Source organism: Hylobates moloch, unplaced genomic scaffold (assembly GCF_009828535.3).
Source record: "Hylobates moloch isolate HMO894 unplaced genomic scaffold, HMol_V3 SCAFFOLD_481, whole genome shotgun sequence".
Taxonomy (NCBI): Eukaryota; Metazoa; Chordata; class Mammalia; order Primates; family Hylobatidae; genus Hylobates; species Hylobates moloch.
The window spans coordinates 57-25,090 of record NW_026652756.1 but is presented as its reverse complement, the minus strand read 5'-3'; the positions used below and the strand labels follow the sequence as shown (position 1 = coordinate 25,090).

The window sequence follows — 25,034 nt, the reverse complement described above, 5'->3', positions numbered from 1 at the left end:
TGAGTTTCTTGTGCTTCCTTGTGACAAGTGGTAGGGAGTGGCTACTGTTAGGTTAGATTCTGTTATTTTGCACATCATAGACTTTTTACACTAGTTTCCATCATTTTCATCTAGAGTCTTTGTTTAGGGTGTTACAGCTATCAACACCAGCTAACAATGTGTCTGTGGTGATGGGCATCAATTTTCTCATCTTAAGAGGTAAACCAGCCAACCTAGTGCCTTTTGCGTGAAGGTACTGATGCGTTGGGACTTGGGACTGATGGGTGGGTGTTGCCAGGAATTCAGCCTCTTCCAACAGGAGCTGTAGGGTGGCGTGATGTGGCTTCATGTTGCCCTCTGGTGGTAGGGCCGGGGGTGGCGCCTGGAGGCATGGGGGGTGGTCAGGCTTCCAGGAAGGTGATCCAGGCCCAGGAAGGTCCGAAGTGTGATGGAGGGGAGAGGGAGAGGAGAGGGAGCCTACCGGGAGGCGTGGGTTCAAGGCCTGGGTTTTTGTTAGTTTGTTGTCATCCCATCTGCTAGGCATCCATTCTCTGTTGTGGACCCCAAATGCCCCATTTCTGGCTTCATTCAGACGCAGTTCCTCTGCTCAGTGGAAGTGGAAGAGGTGGAACAGTCATCTGTGCTGTCTTCAGAGCCGGTGGAGGTGGAGCTCAGCCAGCGTGTCACAGCCCTAGTGGAAGAGCAACTAGCAAGAGAACCCGCTGTTCCCTGTGGCTCCTAGACACCTTGGTTGGAGGGTTGGCCAGGAGCAGGAGCAGGAAGAGCACTGTGGACAGAGCTGGCTCCTGGGACATGGGAGGCCTGTAGCATGCCTGCAGAATCAGCATGAGAGAGAGAGAGAGAGCGCACAAGCGCACGAGCGCGAGTGTGCACAAGGCCAAGTAGTAGGCATGGCAGAGGGGGGATTCCAACCCCCTTCTGACTCCAGGGCCTATAAACTTAACCATCCAGTGGCAGGGCCTCTCAGCTGGAAATCAGTCACATGCTTCCCAGAAGGTATTTTTATGAGTCAATATACTTGACTTTGGGAATTGGCTATAAAGAGAAAATTTACTACAGGTTTAAAGAAGTGTGTACTGGATTAATTTGGCAACCTCTTTTCTTTTTGAGACAGGATCTCACTATGTTGCTCAGACTGGAGTGCAGTGGTGTGATCTTGGCTCACTGCAGCCTTGACCACTTGGGGTCAAGTGATCCTCCCACCTCAGCCTCCAGAGTAGCTGGGATCACAGGCACGCACCTCCATATCCAGCCAACTTTTAAATTTTTCCTAGAGATGGAGTTTCACCACGTTGCCCAGGCTGATCTCGAACTCTTCGGCCTCCCGAAGTTGGCAGCCTCTGCATGTGCTGCTCAGAGCTGCCTGTTTGCAAATGAACCATGAATATTTTTTATACCTGAGGTTAATTTCATGTAGATAGAACACCACTACAGGAGATGGGGGGGTGATGTCACAGAGCACTGGACAGATAATCAAGACGGGGTCCCCTCGTTGCAGTCGAGCTGACCTCTTTTGGGGCTGTCGCCAGCTCAGTGGTGTCCACCTGCTGTCTGCAGTCTGAGGATTGGGGTGTCCTAAGCTCTCTCCAGCTCAGAAATCTTTAACTGTCTACTGGGTGCATTTGTCTGGAACCTTGCCTCCCCTTTCCCTGTGGTTCTGCATGTTGCCGGGTGTTTCTCAGGGACACCTGCCTTTCCTGAGGGTCCGCAGCCGTGGGTGGGAGAAGAGGGTGTGTGATGTCTGACACCCGGGAATTGGTGGGTCTCCATTATCTGAGGAGGGTGTCCTTCCCAGGTTAGCTGGGCATGAGTTCAGTTTCAGTTGTATCCTTCCTTCCAGTTTGGGATGGGTTCTGAAATTTGTATTGCAAGTGATGAAAAAGGGGTAAGTGGCTTTTCATCTCAGTGGGGTTAGCTTTGTTGTGGACCCCTGAGCTGAGAGATGGCATTATTGGAAGTCCAGTGCCTCAACCCATGCAGTCTTACGAGGACTTACTTGTATCATTGTGTATTGCTTGAAAGCGAGCAATCTGTACGGTATCTTTTAGGATTCTTGGTGTGGGTGGGTTTAATATCTGCCCGTGTGCCTCATTTCCTGGGTATCACTGAGGAATGGCTCTTTGATTTTCAATTTTAAACCCTTATCTTGCCACAGTCGGTCTTTTATACAGAGCAGAGTGCTGGAGACAGGCTGCAATGACAGTGTTCCTAATGGGATGGGTTTTATTTCGAGTGAGTGGACTGTGACAACTTTTAGGTACCTTCTCGTGACTCTTCTCACAATAGCCGATTTTCCTCTTGTTTAATGGAAAATTAGTAGCCGAAGCCTGCTTCACGTCTCTGCCCCCGTGGTGGCCGGGGAGTACCCTGGCTCATCTCCCAGGGCAAATGTCAGACAGGCCGGTCACAGCCCAAGGAAGTGGGGGCAAAGGGGGTGCCCCAGTCCGACCTCAAGGGTCCATGTGGCTTTTGTATTGAGGGCAGAGTAGTTGTGCTGTTGGCTTTCAGCAGGAGCCAGGCAGAGCAGCTGTCCGTGGGCTCCCCTGTTGGCCGGGGATGTTGACCAGGATGTGGAAGGAATCAGGCGGGAACCCCCGGCGGGATGGTCATTGCGGTGTCTCTGCACCTAAGTGATTTGTTTTCACAGACATCAGTCCTCAGGATTGATCAACCGCAGGATCATCAATGCTTGGGAAGGGTAGAGCTTGTGTCACATCAGAGATATGACTCCGAATCTGTGGGGACTCTCCCCCGGCTGACTCATAAAATGAATGGGCACCTGAGCCACTCCGTGTGATGCTGAAAACCGGGAGCGCTTGGGTGACGCTTTCAGCCATAAAGTCTGCCTTTCCCCAGGGGAGTGGCTGCTGATGGTGTGTTTTCTATTTGAAGCAACTCTAAAGGGGCCCACCCAAGTTTCAGAAAGAAACTCAGGTTCTTGACATATGCAGGGGGAACCCTTTCGTTTCTAAAATCTGTTAAAAAAATTTTACTATTGGTGAAAATATCCTCTTACGCATTTGCAGTGACACCTCCATCCTCACTGTAGTGCCCCATGAGTGCAGGCCTGTGCCCGTGACCTGGCTGGACCCTGGGGTTTTCCTGTGCCGCTGGTCCTGAGCTGCTTGTGCTGTCAACAGGGCAGCCCTCCGGGTCTGGATAAGAGGTTCTGCGTGCTCCTTACAGTTCAAAGCAGGTGTGGGCCATCTTCCCTGCCTCCTGCCTTGTCCTCCAGTAGTAAGTCACGCCCCTGTCACTCCCTGGAGCCACTCCACTGAGATTGTTGATTTTACACTGAGGCTTCTCTTTGGGACACCCCAGGCTCGTGGTTACCCGATGGAGGAAAAATTCTGGGAGAATTGGCTGGTGAGATGCCTGACACCGCTCTCCTGGCATCTGACATCAAGGATATCTTAATTTTTTTAATTGTTAAAAATTGTGGTAAATACACATAACAGGAAATTTACCATCTGAAATACTTCTAAGTGTATGATTCTGTGGCATTAAATACACTCACAGTGTTGTGCAACCATCACCACCATCCATCTCCAGAACTTTCTTTATCTTGCAATCTGAAACTCTGTGTCCACTAACTCCCCTTTCTGCCTCCCCCAGCCCCTGGCAGCCACCATTCTACTTTCTGTCTCTGAATTTGACGACTCCAGGTGCCACATGTGAGTGAAATCATACAATCATTTGTCTTTTTCCAACTGGTTTCTTTCACTTTGCGTGACATGCTCAAGGCCCACCTGTGTTATAGCGTGCGTCAGAACTTCCTTCCTTCTTAGGGCTGACTACTGTCCCCATTGTATGGATAGGCCACACTTTGTTTGCCGTTCATCCCTCAGACATCGAGAATATCTCACATAGTAGAATGAGTCAAAGACTCTGATGAGGGCTTCATCTTGGTCACTCATGCTCTCTGCAGCTCCACCCTCTGCAAGGGTTGGGTGGACAGGCTGAAGCTACCTGCTTATCCTGTATTGAGCAGACAGGCCTGGTGCTGGGCGCAGAGGATGCAAACTGGAGCAGAGCCACTTCCTGCCCTCAAAGTGCAGCAGCAACATGCCATGTTAGTACCAGCCTATCCGGGGCTTTATAAAGTTAAGAAAAGAGCCTGTATCCATCCTGAAGGCTGTGTGACCACAGGGCTTTTAAAGGATGCTTCTGTGTTCCCAGAGTTAGGTGGGAGCTCTTGGAAGGATCTCTTTTATCCCAGTGCTCTTGCTAAGAATGGAAAGCCCCTCTGCGTGACTGCAGTAGCTGGTGCGATCCTCTGGTCACTTGCATCAGAGCCTGGGAGGTTGTGGTCTGCAAAGCTCACCTCTCATAATGGGATGCCAATAAATAGTATCCAAAGTTGATATACCCAGAAAGAGAGTTCAAAAATTATTTAGAGAGGTGGAAAATAATCACCAGTAGAATTAAAATCAGAAACAACAAGGATGGCCAGCGGAGTGGGGAAGTCCAGATTGGGGAATGTGATGTTTCATTATAAGGTCTTTCAGCATTTGCTTACTTTGGTCTGAGTGAAAGAATTGTCTCATTTTTTTGAGGGCCATGTACAGCAAAGGACTCACCATCTGTCAGACACACTGGTCAGTTCTGGCAAGGCAGAGTTGGAAGGTTTCTGTCCTCAGGTGGGTGGGCAGGGATGGCAGCTTGCCGTAAGGTATCCAACAGCACCGGGGCAGGAAATGAAAAGTGCTCAGTGATTGGTGGGATAATGGTGTCTAGCACAATGATTCCTGCCAAAATCTTTTTTTTTTTTTTTTTTTTTTTTTGTGAGACGGAGTCTCGCTCTGTCGCCCAGGCTGGAGTGCAGTGGCGCAATCTCGGCTCACTGCAAGCTCCGTCTCCCGGGTTCACGCCATTCTCCTGCCTCAGCCTCTCCGAGTAGCTGGGACTACAGGCACCCGCCACCACGCCCGGCTAATTTTTTTGTATTTTTAGTAGAGACGGGGTTTCACCGTGGTCTCGATTTGTTGACCTCGTGATCCGCCCGCCTTGGCCTCCCAAAGTACTGGGATTGCAAGCGTGAGCCACCGCGCCCGGCCCTGCCAAAATCTTAACAGTGGCTGGGCATAGTGGCTCATGCCTGTAATCCCAGCACTTTGGGAGGCTGAGGTGGGTGGGTCACTTGAGGTCAGGAGTTCAAGACTAGCCTGGCCAACATGGTGAAACTCTGTCTCTACTAAAAAAATACAAAAATTAGCCGGGCGTGGTGGCACGCGCCTGTAATCCCAGCGACTCGGGAGGCTGAGGCAGGAGAATTGCTTGAACCTGGGAGGCAGAGGTTGCAGTGAGCGAAGATTGCGCCACTGCACTCCAGGCTGGCTGACAGAGCACGACTCCATCTCAAAATAAATAAATAAATAAATAAATAAAACCACAAAAACAAAAAAAAACTTAATGGTGTGCAATAAATGAAAATGCTGCCCCAGTCAGATGGGACTAGCACTTTTCAGCAACCCTCAAGGTCTCGTGTCAGAGGAATAAAGATCTGAGTATTTCCTACCTGTGGAGGGGGTTCGTGAAGGAATTTTCAGTCCCGAGCACCCTGGCCTGTGCTGAAAGCCTCTGCGTCACACCACATGAGTTAGTTGGGAAAGAGAGCTCCCACCATTCTCTTTTTAACCCTTGTCCTTTTGTACCACAGCAATCGCTTTCCTGGAGATCAGAACCATGGCTGGGTTTAACATCATCTTTGGAAATCCTAAAAGGCAATGAAGTGATTTTTCTCTTTTCATTTTTTTTTGATACAGCTGTGTCAGTTTGAAATTTTATTTTCGTATCAGTTCTAATATTGTGTCTGCTTGACATAGTTTCTATTAAATGGGCTTGATATGAAGTTATTTTAAAATTCAAGTATATAGAGTTTCAGGGCCCATCGTCTTGATTTTTGGTGCAGTACCTCAATTTCATACGGTGTTATTCTTTTCCAGAAAGGGGTCACTGAATAATTTACATTTTATGGTTATTTTCTGAGAAACTATTTCTGGTTATAAATGGTAAACATCTTCTAGGTTTTGCAGTAAGAAATAATTGATTATGTTAGAAAAAAAGAACCATAAGAAGATGTGATTTTAATTTTGACTTCCTGTAAGTACCTTCTAGAGCAGAAGGTTTTCTCTTTGTGGATTCTGCATCTTGGATTTGGGGACTCTGTTGCACTGAGCTGTGCTCTGCGGGGAGGAGCCTGTGGCAGAACAGTTTGGGTTCTGCTGGCCACCTTTCACTCTATTCAGGGAGTTTGGGTCCCAGAGAAAGATGATAGCAGTTAGGTCTTGTTGGGAAGAAAACACAGCTACCAACCCTGGACCATTTTGCTTCCCCTGAACAAATAAGATAGTTATTTGTCTACTTTTGGGGATGGTGCCTGTGGTTTGCACAGGACGAGGTGGCAGCTGGCTTGCCTGCTGGCCTGCTTCATGGAGATAGGATGCTCAGATCCACCGCTGCTCTTCAGGGGTCATAGAAGGAATTAATGCACTGCCTTCTGTCCCTCAATCTCTGTCCCTTTACGTGTCTCTGGAGCTGAGCACGTATTCTTTTTCTTTCTTCATCTCAGTAGAGCTTTTAAATTAAATAGATGTTGCTTAAGCCATTCAGAAATGTTTCACATTTTAAAAAACAAAAGGTAGCTGCTGCCATGATTCCTTTGCCCACCCCTACACTGTGTCCTTGTAGGACAGTCGCCACTTGGCTGTGCCGAGCCTGTCTGGAAGTGTTTCTGATTCTAATCAGAAGTGGAACAGTTTCAGTGCAGATTGTAGGTTCCTGTTAGTGATGAACTTGGGTGGAGATGGGGACACAGCTTGTTCTTTCCTCCTGGACTCTCATCCAGGGTCCTGAGCTGCCAGGGGCCTGGCCACTCCCGCCCCGAGCCCTGCCTTGGCTGAGCTGATTATCGCTGCATGTCCCATGCTGCCGGTCTGCCTGTCACCTGCAGTGCACATGTGTGCATGTGTGTGCATTCGTACATGCACCACACACATACCATGCCCACCTCATACACACCACACACATACCCCATACACACCACACACCAACCACACACATTACACACACTGCAAACACACCACACACCACAAACACTACACGATGCACACAAAACATACATACACATTCAATCCTTCCACACTACATTACACTCCACGCACACACATCACACTCCACACACACCACACGCACATATCACATTCACATCACACCACACCACATACTACACAGCATATACAGTACACTCCACACACCACACCCTCCAGGACGCCCCGCCACCATACACACACAAACACCACACACCCACACCATACTACACATTTACCACATACACACCACACTCACTGTATCTCGTGAACACACCACACACCCCTGCCACACACATTTGCATGCAAACTACTCATTGAATGAAACTGAATGATTTAGTTTTCCCCAAATTAATACTGTCCGCCTGTGCACCCCTGGCTGTCCTGGCCGGCACATCCCCTGGTCCTGCCCTCCCTTGGGTCAGCACCGCCTCCTGTGTTTCAGGTGTCTCTGGCTGTGCCCTGTGGTGTACTTATGTCCTGATTTTGTGGGAGGCTGGCTCCTCTGCTCCAGTGGCTGCCTTCCTGGAGGAGACCAGCTTGTTTGCCACCTCTCCTGATGCCCAGAGCAGCGGCCCACTCGGGAAGTCCTGCTTCCTCACCTCGCTGTCTGCCCTTCCCCACAGGTGGTTTTCTGTCAGTGCCGACATCTCCCCAGCTAGGAGACCCTCAAAGGTGCACAGGTGGGTTTGATTACAATGCTGGTAAATACTAAACACGTTTTGGTGAAACACTCAGCCAGTACATACATCTTTAATAAAGTAAAATGTCCAGGCCCCCTCTGCTCCCACCTCTCTCTCCCCTCCCACCGCTCTCCCCCCTCCCATCTCCCCCCCTCCCCTCCCCAGAGGACATGGCTGACAAGCCTTTGGGGGGTTTCCCCTTTCTGTGTGCCTCTGCGTGTGTGTATGGGCTGGGCAATGTGTGTATTCTGTAGACATCTTGATGGACCTGTAACTGGGATCTACACACGTGCACTTGCTGTAGCTCACTTGCCATTTTCTCTCAAAAATAGGCCTGTAAGATCCCTCACTGTAGTGCGTGTTGCCCTGCCTCTTTAAAAATGCCGTCAACTCTTCCAGCACGTTAACTCTGCCATCATTTATTTGATCATTCTCTTATTTATGGGTACTTAGGTTGTTTCCAGTTTTTTAAAAGATTGCAGCAATGAAAATCTTCAGCTATCATGTTTCACATTGCTGTGGGAGAACGTGGTGGGAGGTGCTGTGGCGGTGGAGTGGCCCCACGCGTGGCCAGGCTTTGTGGGGTTCTGACTCTGTCCTTGCCAATGTTCCTCCCCACAGTGGCTGCCTCTGGGGAATGATGGCTGCGTGAGTGCCCGCCATGCCCCACCAGAAGAGTCTACCATGGCCCACCGGAAGCATCTACCATTGCCCACTGGAAGCGTCTACCATGGCCCACCAGAAGCGTGAGAGCGCGGGAAGCAGCATGTTGGACCACAGGGCGAGACCGGGTCCTGTCCCCCACCACCAGGAGCCCGAGAGCGAGGACGTGGAGCTGCCCTTGGAGGGCTATGTGCCGGAGGGCCTGGAGCTGGTCGCCCTGAGGCCAGAGAGCCCCACGCCTAAGGAGCAGGAGTGCCAAAACCACAGCCCTGATAGGGATTCCAGTTCCGACTACATGAAACACCTCTGAGGAGGAGCACTATGACGAGGGCCCCCCCTGAGGAGGAGGAGGAGGGGGGCATCCCCTACTACATCCGCCACTGCCCTGAGGACAACAGCTACCTGGAGGGCATGGACTGCAACGGGGAGGAGTACCTGGCCCACGGCGCGCATCCTGTGGACACTGACGGGTACCAGGATGCAGTGGAGTGGACAGCCTGGGCGGGCCTGCACCCCCATGGTCACGGGGCTAAAGGCAGCCAGGACTACCCAGATGGCCAACTGCCCATCCTGGAGGATGAGCCCTCCGTCCTGGAGGCCCATGACCAGGAAGAAGACAGTCACTACTGTCCCAGCAAAGAGGGCTGCCAGGACTACTACCCTGCAGAGGCTAACGGGAACACCAGCGCTTCTGCCTACCGCCTGAGGCGAGGGGACGGGGACCTGGAGGACCAGGAGGAGGACATCGACCAGATCATGGCAGAGATCAAGATAAGCCTGAGGATGACCAGCATCACCAGCACCAGTGAGGCCAGCCCCGAGCATGGGCCAGAGCCAGGGCCTGCGGACTCTGCAGAGGCCTGCCCACCCATCAAGGCCAGCTGCAGCCCCAGCAGGCACGAGGCGAGGCCCAAGTCGCTGAACCTCCTTCCCGAGGCCAAGCACCCTGGAGACCCCCAGAGAGGCTTCAAGCCCAAGACCAGGACCCCAGAAGAGAGGCTGAAGTGGCCCCACGAGCAGGTAGGACTCTGGCTGTCCCGGCGAAGGGAGCAGAGGGGCCTGAGAGCAAGGGACCTCAGGGTACAGGCCTCGCAGATGCTGAAGCGAGGTGGTGGGGGGTGCTGGGTGCCTTACAGTTCTAATGGTGGCTGAGCTCTTCATTGGTCCAGTTGGGAGACATGTTGCATGGATGCTGCGGCCACTCTTAAGCTCACTGCTCAGACTCAGGAGTAAAGCCAGTTGAGGGCTGAGTGGCAACTTGTGTCTCGTAGAAGACACCCCTCCTCCCACCCTAGAAGAGAGGTTGGATTTCTTGCCCACTGCCCTGGGTCTGCTCATGGTGGGGCAGTATCTGTGGGAGAGCCCCTCAATCCTCAGGGGTGTACTCAGACCAGCAGGGCAGTGGCAAAGACGTGGGGGTGCTGGTACTCACACACTGCTGCGGCCAGTGTTGGGTGGCCTGGTGCCTGTGGTTGGGGCCAGAGTGCATTTCACAATGAAGGGGTCTCTGAAAGTCAGGGGCCTTGGCCTTGGCCTTATGGGCAATCAGCTGTGAATACCTATTTGGAAAAGGATTTTTTGAAGGTTTGACAAAACCTTGGGGAAGAAACGCATGCTAACGAGGGCAGTGGATGTCAGCATAACTGTATTTTAATTATAGCAAAGTCAGCGTGCATTCTAATAAACACATTTGAAAAGCCGCCTTCCAAAAAAAGCCTCACTGTGAGTATATAAAGAAGATGTGATTATTGAACTTGGGTGAAGGAACTTCTATTTTGCCAATTATGTGGACTGCTTTCATATTTTTTAAAGCCTTAACTACTATTTTTTTCTGAGAAGAATTCATGAATTTGAGTGTGTGTGTGCGTGTGTGTGTGTGTGTACTGAGAGCTTGGGTTTGGAATGGAAATCATATTGATCCTGGATTTTCAGCACTTGTATTTTAATGTCTTGTCTTCTCTCTAAAGAACGTTAGGTGTCAGTTGACTTCACTTTGGGGGTGTTCCTGTCATTCACAGCAATTCCGTGTTTACAGGGGTCTGTGGGATGCATAGGAAGTCCCATGGTGCTGGCAGGCATGGGAATTTTACCCCAAGGGACTATGGTAATAGGGGCTGACCAAGAATAACTCCTAATCCTATGTCAGATAATACCACGAGCAGCTCAGGAAAACTACGCACAACTCAGACATATGCAGAAAGGAGATGTGGAATGGAATGGATCCCCCTGGGCTGATAGAGGCCTCCAGGACCTGTCACACCCATGTCTGCCCCCAATTCCCCAGTCAACCTTCACAGAAGAGAAGTTGATCTCTCTCCAGCTGAGACCAAGCCAAGGCCCAAACTTGGAGCTGAAGGATGTTTGGGCTAGGCTTATAGAAGATGTTCCGCTACTGCAGTGTCAACAGCTACCTGTGGTCCAGGCCTCTGTCTGGTCCTTTTTTTTTTTTTTTTTTTTCAGATGGAGTTTTGCTCTGTTGCCCAGGCTGGAGTGCAGTGGCATGATCTCAGCTCACTGCAGTCTCTGTCTCCCGGGCTCAAGCAGTTCTCCTGTCTCAACCTCCGGAGTAGCTGGGATTGCAGGCACCTGCAATCATGCCTGGGTAATTTTTGTATTTTTGTAGTGACAGGGTCTCACCATGTTGGCCAGGCTGGTCTTGAACTCCTGACCTCAGGTGATCCACCCACCTCAGCCTCCCAAGGTGCTGGGGTTACAGATGTTAGCCACCGCACTCAGCCTTGAAGAGACACTGGGCCTTTTAGGAGACACTAGGTGCTGTCTCACTTCTGGGTCTGCCCCACGGGTGGCCCGCCGGGTCTGCTCTGGGTGCGGTCAGGCTGTGCAGGTCCAGGAGCCTAAGCTGGACTTAAGGTGGGGAGACATTGCTCCCCAAGAGCTGCTCGGGTGCGATGTCAGGGTGGAGGCTGTTGCTGTGTGTGGCGGCATCACTCATTTACCCTCTTGTCTCATCAGCCTCTGTCCTTCGGCGCATGTGCTTGCAAGTGGCCTCTGATTCTGCCTCTGGAGCCTGTCTGCCCCCCCTTGATTCATTCATTGGGCCCCAAGTATGTGAACAATAGCATGCTAGCCACTTTTAGAAACATTTGTGTTCATCTTCAAGAGAGGGGGGTCATCCAGCCCTTCCCCAGCCCTCAAAACCCACTCCATAGACAAAGCAGTGGCGGGTCAGGGCTCCTCTTGTTCTTCTGAGCCTCTGGCATAGCGAACACGGTACAAAAGAAAAGGATTTCACATACAATCGAATTTCATTCACCCTGAAAGGGGAAGGAAATTCTGACACAGGCTACAATGTGGATGAACCTCGAGGACATCCTGCTAGAGCCAGTCACAAAAGGGCAAGTACTGTGTGGTTCCATTTCTCTGAAGCACCCACAGTAGAGTCACAGAGACAGGAAGTAGAATGGGGGTTGCCAGGGGCTGGAGAGAGCAGGGAGTGGGGAGCTGGCGTTTAATGGGTGCAGAGGTTCAGTTGTGAAGATGGAAAAGTTCTGGAGATGCATGGTGGTGAAGATCGCACCAACAGTGTGAATGTACTTAATGCCGCTGAACTCTACACCTAAAAATGGTTCAGATGGTAAATTTTACATTATGTACACTTACTGCAATAAAAGAGATAAGAAATAAAAGGTTTTTGGATGATGAATGGGCTTGAGCCAGTTTGGACCCTCTAAAGCTAAGTCGAGCCAGCCTGAATCCATGTAGCCAGAATCACACTGTATTAGGCTGTTCTAGCACTTCACATGGTGAGAATGGGGGAGAGAGAGAGAAATTAATTGATTGATCGGGGGCTGTGCAGGGGGGGTGCTACACACTTTTAAACAACCAGATCTCTTGTGAACTCAGAGCAAGAGTTCACCTATCACCAAGAGGATGGCCCAAGTCATTCATGAGAGATTTGCCCCGTAATCCAGACACCTACCTCCCACCAGGCCCCGCCACCAGCATTGGGGATTGCATTTCAATATGAGATTGAGGTGGGGACAAATATCCAAACTGTATCACCCACAAAGAAGCAAAAACATTTTGGGCCAATCAAAACTATTTTGATGTAGCCACAGTAGGGGTGAGCTGTGATTACACCCATTCAGGCCTGTGGACCTGGCGTGTGAGGTCGTGGGGCGGTGGGTCGGCATATCCCTGGGAGGTTGCAGGAGGACATTCAAGACCAAAATGAGCCGTGAGTGAATAATACAACCACATCCTGAGTGGGCGTCGGGCAGCCTCCCCTTCTCTCCTAGGTCTTGTATGGGTCATGATCCCACCTTGGCAGGAGTGGAAGGAACATAGATCCTACAGGCTGTGGCTTATAGTAAAGTGATTGTGGTCATGCCTTGTGAGTGTCATTAAAATAAACATATATCGTTAAATCCACCATCAAATAACAGCCATTTCTGCTGTTCTCTCGCCTTTTCCACAAGTTTAAATATTCCCAGGTATTCTACTGTGTATATTCCTAAAAGTAGACAGGTAGATTTAATGAAGTTAACTGGATCATTGGTATCTTCTTTATAGATCATCTGGTGAAACTTGTTTTTCAAATTATGAGTTGTAGGACTTTGTTTTAATGTCTGTAGCCTTAGGCAGTTCTATCGAGACTAAACTCAGTTTTTGTCTTATTAGGACTAATCTTATTGGCCGGAACTGTGGACTCCTCATATTAGGAGAACAGAGATCTGGCCTGTATAAATGAGTGGAAATTAAATACTGTAGAAAATGCCCTCTGGAAATTGAAGTCTAATACTGACTTACTATTGGTCATTTAATTTCCTTTTGGCTTGGGCACCATCATTACATTCATTTTTCAGATGTCAAGCTAGTTTTCTCAGAATGTGTGCAGGGCTTGAGGCCGAGTGTGGAGGCCACTGGGTGAATACAGGAGAGGTCACAGGTCAAGCCTCCTGAGAGAACTGCAGGCTTGAGCCTCCGATAGAGCCACGTGAATGATTTTTAGCCCCAGTAGGTTGCTGTCATTAAACTATGCACACAGGGCTTCTTGCTTTTAAGTTAGCAGGATGGAAAAATTGCAGGTGTTTGCAGCAAGCATGAAGAACCAGCCATGCTGGCCCCTAAGCAATGGTATTAGAAAGGGTTGGTGAAGATTTTCTCATTTGAGAATTGAACAAAACCAAATGGAATTCTCCCTAGTTCTGCAGCTCTGGGGGCTGTAAGCAGCAGAGCTCCCACCTTCCCCACAAATGGACCCAGAGTGGCACCTGGTGTGTGAGGCAGGTGACCAGGAGAAGGGGGTGTCAGTGGTTGATGGGCAGCTGCCTCTGCTGCCTGGTTGACCCAGCCCCTTCCTGGGTCATTTCCCACTTTGCCTGGGTGTCAGTCACTGTAGGGTTAGCTCAGTCCAAGCTGGCGGGTGACCTCCGTAGAGCCTAGGTGAAGGGACTCTCACAGGACAGTATGTTTGAGACCCTTAGAGGGCTCTCCTTACTCTTGCTTCTCCCATTATTGTTAAATTGTAGTAATACACTTGTAACATAAAGTTTACCATTTTAAAGTGTACAATTCAGTGGCATTTAGCACAATGTTGTGCAGCCACCTCTGATATTTAGTTCCAGAACGTTTTCACTGCCCCCAGAGGAGACCCTGTACTTATTAAGCAGTCACTCCCCATTCTTCCCTCTCCCCCGAGCCCCCACAATGAAAAACCTGTTTTCTCTCATTTTGGATTTGCCTATTCCAGATATTCCATAAAGATGGGATCAGACGATATGTGCCCTTTAGTGTCTGGCTTATTTCACCAGCATAATGTTTTCAGGGTTCATCCCTGTTGTAGCATGTGTCAGTACTTCGTTCATTTTTGTGGCTGAATGATATGCCACCGAATGGCTATATTTTTATTTTTTGAGATGGAGTTTCACTCTTGTCGCCCAGGCTGGAGTGCAGTGGCGTGATCTCGGCTCACTGCAGCTGAAGGGCTATATTAAGTTTTATTTATCCATTCATCCACTGAGGGACATTTGAGTTGTTTCTACCTTTTGATTAATGTGAATTCTGTTGCTGTGACCATGCGTATACAAGCTTTTGGGAAATTTTGTTTGGCTAGTCATAACTTTAAGTTTTGTTTTGGTTATTTATTGTTGCTTAACCAATTATCCCAAAACTTAATGGCATAAGACAGCAAATTTGTCTATCTCTCACTATTGTATGGGTTAATGGGCTAGCTGGACAGTTTTTCCGCTGGTCTCATTTGGCAGCTCTCACTGTGCGGTTAGACAGTGTCAGAGACTGGTCTGGATGCTCAGCTGCAGTGGAATGTCTGAGATGGCTTCTTCACCCACAAGTCTGCTGCCTTGGTGTTTCTTCATGTGGCCTTTCTACATAGCATCTCATACTCTTGGCCCTCTTCATGTAGCTTCTCTTTCTCCAAGAGGATAGTCAGTTCTTTTTGGCTTCCAGAAGCACAAAAGTGCAAGCTGTCAGGTATTCTTAAGGCTTAGACCTAGAACAGGTCCAGTTTCATTTCTGCCACATTCTTCAGGCCAAAGTAAGTCTCGGAGCCAACCTAGATTCACTGTGGAATGGGCCCTTCCGAGGACATGAATGACAGGAGTTGTGGCTCATTGGGGACCAACTCCAAAGATGAAGCCTGAGTTCTGAGAACTTTTTCTTCTCTGATTATTCCTTATTCATATTCTATTTTTTGTTTTATAGATGTAATATATTCACAAGTGTCTTTAAGGAGCTATTTTGATATTCTTTTGTCCTCTCCCTAGCATTTCTTTTTTCTTTAATAATTTTTTTCTGAGTTTATTTTGGTCTTATTTTTCTTTCAAAAGCCTTTCCCCAAATATCTATTCTATGCTGCTCATCATTTGTCGTCTTTTTTAAAATTCCCCCTTTTGTTCATTCATGTTTGAGAGAAGGACTAAAAGACTGATTGGGAGGCTGGGTGTGGTAGCTCACATCTATAATCTCAGCGCTTTGGGAGGCCGAGGTGGGAGGGTCACTTGAGCCCAGGAGCTCAAGGCTAGCCTGGGCAACATAGTGAGGCCCCCATCTCTAGAAAAAATAAAAAATTAGCCGGATGTGGTGGTGCCCGCCTGTAGTCCCAGCTACTCAGGAGGCAGAGGTGGGAGGATTGCTTGAGCCCAGGAGGTTGAGGCTGCAGTGAGCTATGATCATGCCACTGCATTCCAGCCTGGGCGAAAGAGTGAGACACTGTATCAAAAAAAAAAAAAAAAAAAAAAAGTTCTTTGTGGCCAAGACTTTTCAGCTGATAGCTTTTAGGGGAAAGAGTTTTTAGGGGGAATTTATGCTGATTCCCAGTTGTTATCCCCACCCCTCTCTCCTTTCTCCTTGTGCAGTCATAAATGACGGCAGGAACTACTCCATTCCTCTGGAGGTGAAATCTGTGTTCTCTTGCCTGAGGTAAATACATGTTTGCTGGGGTTCTGCTTAAGGAGATGCGGGAGAACAATGTGTTTCAGGGCCTGGAAAGTGTGTTCTGTATGCAGGCTTTTGGTTAATCTGTTTTCAGTCTTGCCTATCAGTTCCACTCTCCAGGGTACCTGGTGTCTGAGTCTAGTGCCTCTCCAGGGTACTGTGGGACAAATTAGCCTCCTTGTCATCAGTATCCCCCTAACCTCCACCTTTGTTTGCTTTGCTTCATTAATTAAACATTTCCCATTTGCTGTCATTGTCTATTGGAGGTGAATTCTCTTCTATTGGTAACCCCCATTCCTTTTTTTTTGTAACTGTGTGTGTTTATACAATGTTTATTCTTCACTGTAATTCCCATGGAGCCTCAGGAAAAAGAGCAGATGGGAGACATATGTGTTCAGTGTTCAGTTTTCCTTAGTTAAGACATCTGCAACGTGTGTTTTTCACTGAATAGATCATGGACTTAATGCATATAGAGCTACTTTGTTTTTCATGATTGTGCCTTCAATTCTATGTAGAAATATAATTTGTAAATTACCTGATGAAATTTTCCTAATTTTGAATCATCCTTGTATTCCTGTAATAAACACTGTTAGAATGGATATGGTAGTATTTTATTTTTGCACTTTTACTTTTATATTAAATAAGATTATAGTTTTGTTTGTTTCCTTCTAGGCTCTTATTTCATTTCCGTACCAGTGGTATGCAGGGCTGACTTGGGAAGCTTACATCTTTTTCTAAGATCTAGGATGCAGCTCTAGTTTACAGAGTAATTTTCAACTGAAGGAGATTTTTGCCCCCCATGGGATGTTTGGAAATAATCTGGAGACATTTTTGGTTGTCACAACTGGTCATGATGGGAGGTGCTACTGGCATTTCTTAGGTAGAGGGGATGTTACTAAATGTCCTACAACACACAGGAGAACCCTCCACAAATTGTCTGGCCCAGTATATACATACCACTGAGGCTGAGAAACCCTGGTTTAAATAAATATCCAATTTGGAGAGTGAGTCTTTGACTGCCGTTTTTCTTCTTCTATGTGTTGGTCTCCAGATTTCCCACTTTTTCAGTTAGTTTTAGTAACTGTAGATTCTTAAAAAAAAAAAAAAAAAGGATTTTTTCATCTGTACTGCTAGGCTGCTGTAAAGATGTATAAAGTTTTCACTTTTTCCATCATATTCACATTAGAAACACCCGAATTTTGGAGGGAACACATTCAAACGGTAGCAAATTTAGTAGAGCAAATTCCAAAGACACTGAGCCTAGGCCAGTTGTCAGTCCTGGGTATAATCTTAGATGTTTTCAGGCTCTGAAGCTTTGCATTTAAATGCAAATTTCGGAACAAAGATCTGTGTCTGCATTGACCAAATAGAAGGTATGTGAATGTTATGGTCTTGTTTTCCAAGATTTTTTCCGCGGGGACTTTTGCAAGCATGTAAGGAGAGATGAGAAGTTCCAAGGAAAAGGGTGTGAGGTGTTTGGGGCCAGCTTTGAGCTGGCAAGGCTAAATTATAGGAAGAAGGCAGAGAGGTGGGCAGAGACCAGATGTGGGAGGACTTCCTGTGTTATGCCAGGGAGTTTGGACTCCACCCTGTAGATGACGGGAGCCAAGACAGGGCTTGGCGCAAACACACGGCACATTTGTGGTTAAGAAATGTCTTCCTTGCGGCCTTGAGGGATGAATTAAGGGGCTGGAAAAGTGGGAGCAGGACGGCCTGTGCCCATGGTTCAGGTGAGAGGCGGGTGGGTGGCAGGGGCTAGGGAGAAGGTGGCTGAGTTTAGCTCCAGTCCCCAAAAGGCGCTGTGGGGAGGAAGAATTTCCAGCTGCCAAGTCAGCCTCTTAGATCAATTTCTTTTTTTTCTTTCTTTCTTTTTTTTTTTTTGAGACAGAGTCTCACTCATGTCGCCCAGGCTGGAGTGCAATGGTGTGATCTTGGCTCACTGCAACTTCCGCCTCTCAGGTTCAAGCAATTGTTGCCTCAGCCTCTGGAGTAGCTGGGATTACAGGCGTCCGCCACCACGCCCGGCTAATTTTTGTATTTTTGTAGAGACAGGGTTTCCCCATGTTGGCCAGGCTGGTCTCGAACTCCTGACCTCAGGTGATCCACCCGCCTCGGCCTTCCAAAGTGCTGGGATTACAGGCGTGAGCCACCGCGCCCGGCCATTAGATCAATTTCTTTATGCTTAAAATGAAGGAAAGGTGAATCATTGATAAGGTGTCCCCTCTTTAAGAAAGCACAAGATGGTTTATCAGGGCCTCTCTTCGCAGGCAGTGGGGCCTCATCCACAACCCTGGAAAAGAACTGGAAAGCGTTGCTCAGCCAGGTATGGAGGGCAGGGCCACGTGGGACTCCCGTCTCCAGGCCCCTTCTCCAGCTCCCGTTTCTTTCTTTCTTTTTTTTTTTTGAGACGGTTTCTCTCTTGTTGCCCAGTCTGGAGTGCAATGGCGTGATCTCGGCTCACCGCAACCTCCGCCTCCTAGGTTCAAGCGATTCTCCTGCCTCAGCCTCCCTAGTGGCTGGGATCACAGGCATGTGCCACCACGCCCAGCTAATTTTGTATTTTTAGTAGAGACGGGGTTTCTCCATGTTCGTCAGGCTGGTCTTGAACTCCCGACCTCAGATGATCCGTCCGCCTTGGCCTCCCAAAGTGCTGGGATTACAGGCGTGAGCCACCGCGCCCGGCCCAGCTCCCGTTTCTTGTCCTCCCCAGGGGAAGTGTCTGAGGCCGCAAAGAGGAGATGATGGAGTGTGGGGGGTCCTCCTAGACACCCACGCGGACCCTCCGCCAGGCCGCGGCCCCTGCAGCCACGGTTGGACTCAGTACCCCGGGAGTCCAGATTTGAGGTCCCGGGCACCTCCAGCAGAGCCGTTTGGCGCTGTCATCCTTGAGTGTTTTTCCCTGGAAAAGCTTCAGTGAGAAGAAGGGAGAAGCTTACAGGGGCCAACAAAACCCCAAAGCGTTACCCCCAGATTTGGATTAAACTGCTCCGTGATCTTCATCAAGTTAGTGTAAGGCATGATGGCGCCACTGTGCTCCAGCCTGGGTGAGAGCGAGACCTGGCCTCAAAAAACGAAAATCAATCAATCAATCAATCAATCCCCGCATAGGGTGACCCCGCGCGTCCGCAGTTACACCAGCCACGCCGCCTTCAGCCCCCACGTCTTCCCCCGGCCCGGCAGGAGGGTGTCCAGGGCCCCGCGCTCAGGTGCAGGGAGCGAGGCCGACAGGGGAGCGGGGCGGGTGGGGTCCCGGGGCCAGCAGTGCGGAGTGGGGTCCCGGGGCCGGCAGTGCGCGGCGGGGAAGGCTTGAGTCCAGGCCCCGTAGCTCCCGCCCTCCCCCGGCGGCTCTGCGGCCCGAGCTGGCTGTGGGATACCCGGGGCGAGTTCTCAACCCCCAGGCCCGCGCCCCGCCGCGAGGAGCCGCTGACCTCAGGCGAAACCCAGCAGGAGAAGAAGAAGGGGAAAAGGCGTGCGGGCGGAAGGGGAAACTTGATTTTTCCTCTGTTCTCTTCCAGGCCGCGGGGAAGGGTCGGCACGGACGGAGCTCGGGGCATGTGGGACCCTCGCGCCTTCGAGCGGCGCTGGCGGGCCGAGTTCCCTGGGGCGGAGGCGCCGGTCCCGAGGCTGGAGTCGGCGCGGGACGCGGAGCAGGAGTTGGAGCGCTGCAGACTCAACCTGGAGCAGCTGCAACAGGTGCTGGCGGAGGAGCAGCTCAAAGCCTCCCTCCTGCAGGCCGTGCTGGCCGGGGGCGGCGGCGGAGACTCCGGGGACCCCGGGCGCCCCCACCCCGAGGCTGAGTCTCCCGGCGCGGACCTGCCCGCCGGGCCGGGGCGGCCGGAGAAGCGGGCGGGGGAAGGAGCTGGGCCGACGCCGTCCACCAGCAGCTCCTGCAGCCCCAGCTGCAGTTCCGAGCCCGGGAGGACGACGCGCCCCTCGGGGACCCCCACGCGGCTCCTGGTACGGACCAGAGGGGCGACGGCAGCGACCACGACTTGGAGATGGTGGATTTCAACGAGAAGTTTGTTCTCGGCTGCTGGCTGGTGGCCTCTTGCCGGTTCGGGACCCGCGAGGAGGCGGAGAGTCCGGGGCGGACGTGCAGCCCCCACCGCTGGATGCACCTGATCCCCGGGGGGCGGCGGCCGCAGCGGGGGACCCGCGACCTGGAGCAGCCGGAGGCCAAGGACCGCCCGGGCTCGCCCCTCGCCGCGGAGGAGACCCCCAGGCGCGAGTACCTCCCACCGTGGAGGCACCAGAGGTTCCTGCCGGTGCCTGAGCGGGACTCGCCCGGCCACAGCTCGCCGGAGAGAGACAGCGACGGCAGACGGCACAGCTCAGACCGAGAGGTTGGCTTCTCCGCAGGTGGGCGCCCCCCTCAGAACCCCGTTCCCCGCCGCGACCCCCCAGACCCCCCTAGACCTCGCCGCGCGCCGCCCACCCCGGGCTGCTGGGATCCCTTCCTGGCTGACTCCCTGGCCCTGTTTAACCTCAAGCTCGGGGCTGGGGAGCGGGCGGGAAGGAGGGTGAGCTGCGCCTGTTTACCCCAAAGCCACTTGTGGAACTTAGAAAAAACATGCAAAGCGACGTTAAGGTCGAGCGACTCTATGAAAATGAACTTGTGGCGGCGGCAGGGCTGATGGAATGGGGCGTGTGGCCGGCCCGTGGGAGGAGCCTGAGCCCAGGCCTCAGCCTTTCAGCTCTGGCCGTGACATCCCTCACCCCCTCCCTCAAACCTGACCCCCGCCAGATTCCTTCACACCACCGGATGCTGTCGCCCTTCTGTCTGTCACTCCTCTCTGCACACACTCCAGGGGCTTCCCATTTCCCGGAAATTCCCCATCCTTCTGAGCTCCGCTTTCCTAACCGTGGAAGGCCAAACCTTCCACTCAATTTTGTGAACTTAGTCTCGTCTTCTCCAGGCTGCTCTGTGTTTTGGGGCCACATGCAAACTTCAGGGAAGGTCCATGGCCCTCACCAGCGCTCTTTGCGGACTCGTCTTCTCTTAGAAGGCGGCGCCCGGCCTCTTGGCTTTCTAGGAGTCTGGGAGTAAGAGAGGAAGGGGAAGGCTTAGGCCCATCTAGTTTTCCAGCTGGCCTGGTGCCCAGAGATCATGTCTAGTCCAGCGTCTTCATTTGATAGAAGAGGAAACTGAAGCTCAGAAAGATTAAGTGCTCGTTGGGGTGAGCTGAGACCTTCACCGAGTCTCCTGTCATCTCTCTCCCCTCACATGTGCTCTCTTTTCTGAGGACAGGACCTGGTCTTACTCATCTTTGAACCCCCTTCTGATAGTATGCACGGTGCCTTCTAGCAGTCGAAGCTCAATGAATAATGGCTGAATAAATGATTGCCTGGGAAAAAAAAAAAAGAAGATTTTTTGTTTGGGGTCTTATAGTTAATTTAGGCTTTCATTTTCTTGGTTTGGAAATTGTTAATCTAAAATATACTTTCGAGTGCTTCAGAACTAAAGAAGTAATGTCGTAGGCTTCTTTTTGTTTGTTTGTTTGAGACAGGGTCTCACTGTCACCCAGGTTGGAGTGCAGTAGCATGGTCATGGCTCACTGCAACCTTTAACTCCCGGGTTCAAGCAATCCTGCTGAGTAGCTGGAACTACAGGTGGGTGCCCCACGTCCAGCTAATGCTTTTTTTTAAATTTTTTGTAGACTTTGAGTCTCGCTCTGTTCCCCAGGCTGGTCTTGAACTCCTGGCCTCAAGTAATCCACCACCTCGGGCTCCCAAAGTGCTGGGATTACAGGCGTGTGCCAATGTGCCTGGCTGTAGGCTTGTTTTATGAGTCTGGGAGTAAAATACTTCTTAGAATTGTCCAATTAGAATGAGAGTTTGTTTTAATGTTTTTATGCAGTTTAACTGAGGTGGAATAAACTGCATGAAAACATTAAACCTTTTCTGTGGGTCAGGCAGCCATTGTACTAAAGATCATGAACCCTTTCATTTTCTCCTGTAAGATAATAAACAAGGGACCGCAACTTTGAGGGAAATCTAGAAAGGTAAGAGACTGAACTTTGGAGATGTCAGATCAGGACAGGTGAAAAGCAGATTTCTAGGCTCCTAAAATAAGGTGGGAACAGGCCCAGAACAACCTTGGACATGGTGTGTTCGGATGCATTGGATGCTTTTCTTTTGAGAAGGAAAGTTGATGTGTTGAAGTCATGGAAAGCAAGATTGGCCAGAAAAGGCAGATGGTTAGAAGCCTTGAATTCAAGACAGGTGTGTGTTTCTATTTGGTGTGATTATTGATAGGACGGCCTTAAGCAGGAGATAGTGTGCTCAGGATATTGCTTTAGAAAGATATGTTGAATTCTGTTTGTGATGTGCTGATTAATACTTAAGTGGAGAAGTTTTGTGGATGGGAACATGACTGAGGTTGAATGTATAGGAGGAAATACAGGCCAAAGGCATTTGTGAGCATTGTGAGGAAAACAAGCGTAGGATGGAATATCAGGGCTGAAAGGTGAAGGTGCACACAGGGAGAAGGGAGCTCCCTGAAGTATGGAGTCATGGGCAGAGTTTGAGTGAAGGTAGTCAGTAACCAGGTCTAGAAATCAGTGAATTAGCCGGCTTGGAAAAAAAAAATCGAGATGAATATAAACTACTCCTTTAGAGATTTTGGCATTTGAAGTAGAAAAATAAGGTAATTGAAAAAAGTTAGGATTTTAAAAAATCTGCATATATGTGTTATGTGTGTAAGAACAGATAATATGGGAAGGGAGGGAGCAGAACGATGCAAATAGAGATATTGTTCTGGGGGATATTATTCAAATTCTTTTTAAATTGTTATTATTTTTTGAGATAGGGTCTCTGTCACGCAGGCTGGAGTGCAGTGGCATGATCGTAGTTTACTGCAGCCTCAAATTCCTGGGCCCAGACGAGCCTTCTATTTCCGCCTCCCGAGCACCTGAAATCAAATTCTTTTTCTAACTCATTTTTTAGTTATTAATGTCAATAGATGCTTACTACATAAAACCATAAACTGAAATTAGGGGAAAGCACCAAATGTCTCCAGAGAGAACAACTAAAATTAATTGAAATTAACTTTTCAATATAAGTTCTTCTGGTCTTTTCCTGTGCATATTTCAGCATAATTGAAATTCTATTCCTTTGTGTATTCCATTTTTCATTTCAAAGTTTTTTGATACAGGAGAAATTATGCTGTGTTGGTATTTCAGTGGCCTGTTAATATTTCATGGAATTAACTGTTTTGGTATTTTTGTACATGCAGATTTTGTGTTTGTTTTTGTGGTTGCAAGGTTGAGATAGGTATCCTTATGCCTAAATTTGTGTTTACATCTTAGACAAGTTTCGTGGAATACAATTCTAGAAGTTGAGTTTCTGGAACAAACTATGAACAGTTAAGGTTCTTGACACCTGCTGCTAAACTGTCTCAAAGGTTCCTCTTAAGAGGAGATTTAAAAGATGGCTTGGCCAGGCGTGGTGGCTCATGCCAGTAATCCCAGCACTTCGGGAGACCGATGTGGGTGGATCACTTGAGATCAGAAGTTTGAGACCAGCCTGGCCAACATGGTGAAACCCTGTCTCTACTAAAAATATAAACAAATTAGCTGGGCATGGTGATGTATGTCTGAAATCCCAGCTACTCAGGAGACTGAGGCACGAGAATCACTTGAACCTGGGAGGCAGAGTTTGTAGTGAGCAGAGATCATCCCTGTATACTCCCACCTGGGTGACAGAGTGAGACTCTGTTTTAAAAAAGGAAGTAAAAATTAAAGAAGTAAATAAATAAATGATGGCTTATTTCATAATAGTTATGACTTTGTAAAGCTTTTAAATCTGCTTTACCCAGAGTCTAGCTTTTAAATAAAATCTAGGATATAAAAGGTGGGAGCCTCCTGAATGGAATGTGGGGGCTTTTTCTCTCTCCCTGGAGTATAGATATATTCTGTTTCTTGTCCCCCATTGAGTCAAGAATAATTTAACTTTTGGCATAAGAAACTGCTGAAGAAAAATAGGTTGAATAAGCTAACATTTTTCTTCTTTTTGCAGGATATAGAAGAGTTAGATCACTACGAGATGAAAGCAGAGCCCATTAGTAGGAAAAAGTTGGAGGATGAAGGAATTGAAAAAGAAAATTTGGCAATATTAGAGAAATTAGGAAGACCGAAAGGCAAGACCATTTAAATGTGTAAGTGTGTATAAATAGCTAGAGCCTGGATTTTTGTTTAAGTAACTATAGTTAATACCAGGCAATGCATGAACATGCCGATCTCAGCTGCTCTCCTCCTCCATTCCTGCCTTAGTGGTAGATTCAGTCACATGTTTATTGGTTTTGAGACAGGGTCTTGCTCTGTCGCCTGGGCTAGAGTGTGGTGGCACAATCATAGTTCACTGAAGCCTTGATCTCCCAGGCTCCAGTGATCCTCCTGCCTCAGCCTCCCAAGTGTCTTGGACTATGGACATGAGCCACCACACCAGGCTAATTTTTTAGATTTTTAGTAGAGATGGGGTCTCACTATGTTGACCATGCTGATTTGGAACACCTGAGTTCACGCGATCCTCCTACCTCAGCCTGCCAAAGTGCTGGGATTACAGGCATGAGCCACTGTCCCTAGCCACGGTCATATATTCTCTTGCCCAAGGTTATCTTTCTCATCTATGAATAGCCACTTTTTACCCTGTTCATCTGCTCTTCACATCCTGGAACCACCTGCTGATCCCTGTGTATGCCCCTTTCCAGCCTGTTTATGCTATTTTCTCTGCTTACCTTCCTTCTGTGGCATCTGTGTATTCACATTCATTCTCTCCTACAAAACACAACTCAAATTATTTCAACTTCAAGAAGCTGACTTTGGTCCATCCTGCTCTGACCAAATCAAAACTAATTCTTCTCTTTTGACTTAACATCTCTTTTATGTGAAGCGGCAGGATGTGAAAGGAACACTGAGTTTGGTGACAAACACACCTTTTTTGGTTTCACTTTGCTCAACTCTAAAGTATGGATAGACAGTACATACCTTTTGGATGATTGCTATGAAAAATCAATGAGAATGATGTGTGTATACACATGAAATGCTCAGACAGAGCAGGGAAATATCAGATGATTATCTGAACACTTACTACTTCCTGCCTTGTATTAGAGCTATTTACCAACTCCACGAAAGCCGAGGACCAGTTACTTTGTCTTGGGCACAGGTTTTCCAAAACAGGGAATGAA

General features: G+C 49.1%; 1 protein-coding gene across 1 annotated transcript; it reads left to right on the top strand.

Moving 5' to 3' along the window:
- Positions 1–8,776: 8,776 nt before the first annotated feature.
- Positions 8,777–24,788, top strand: LOC116464356 (uncharacterized). Its single transcript, XM_058435039.1, is given in 5 exon segments — positions 8,777–9,454; positions 18,118–18,173; positions 19,366–19,679; positions 19,682–20,209; positions 23,867–24,788. Coding segments are annotated over 5 exon segments (1,554 nt in total). The 5' UTR covers positions 8,777–8,845; the 3' UTR covers positions 23,914–24,788.
- Positions 24,789–25,034: the final 246 nt, after the last annotated feature.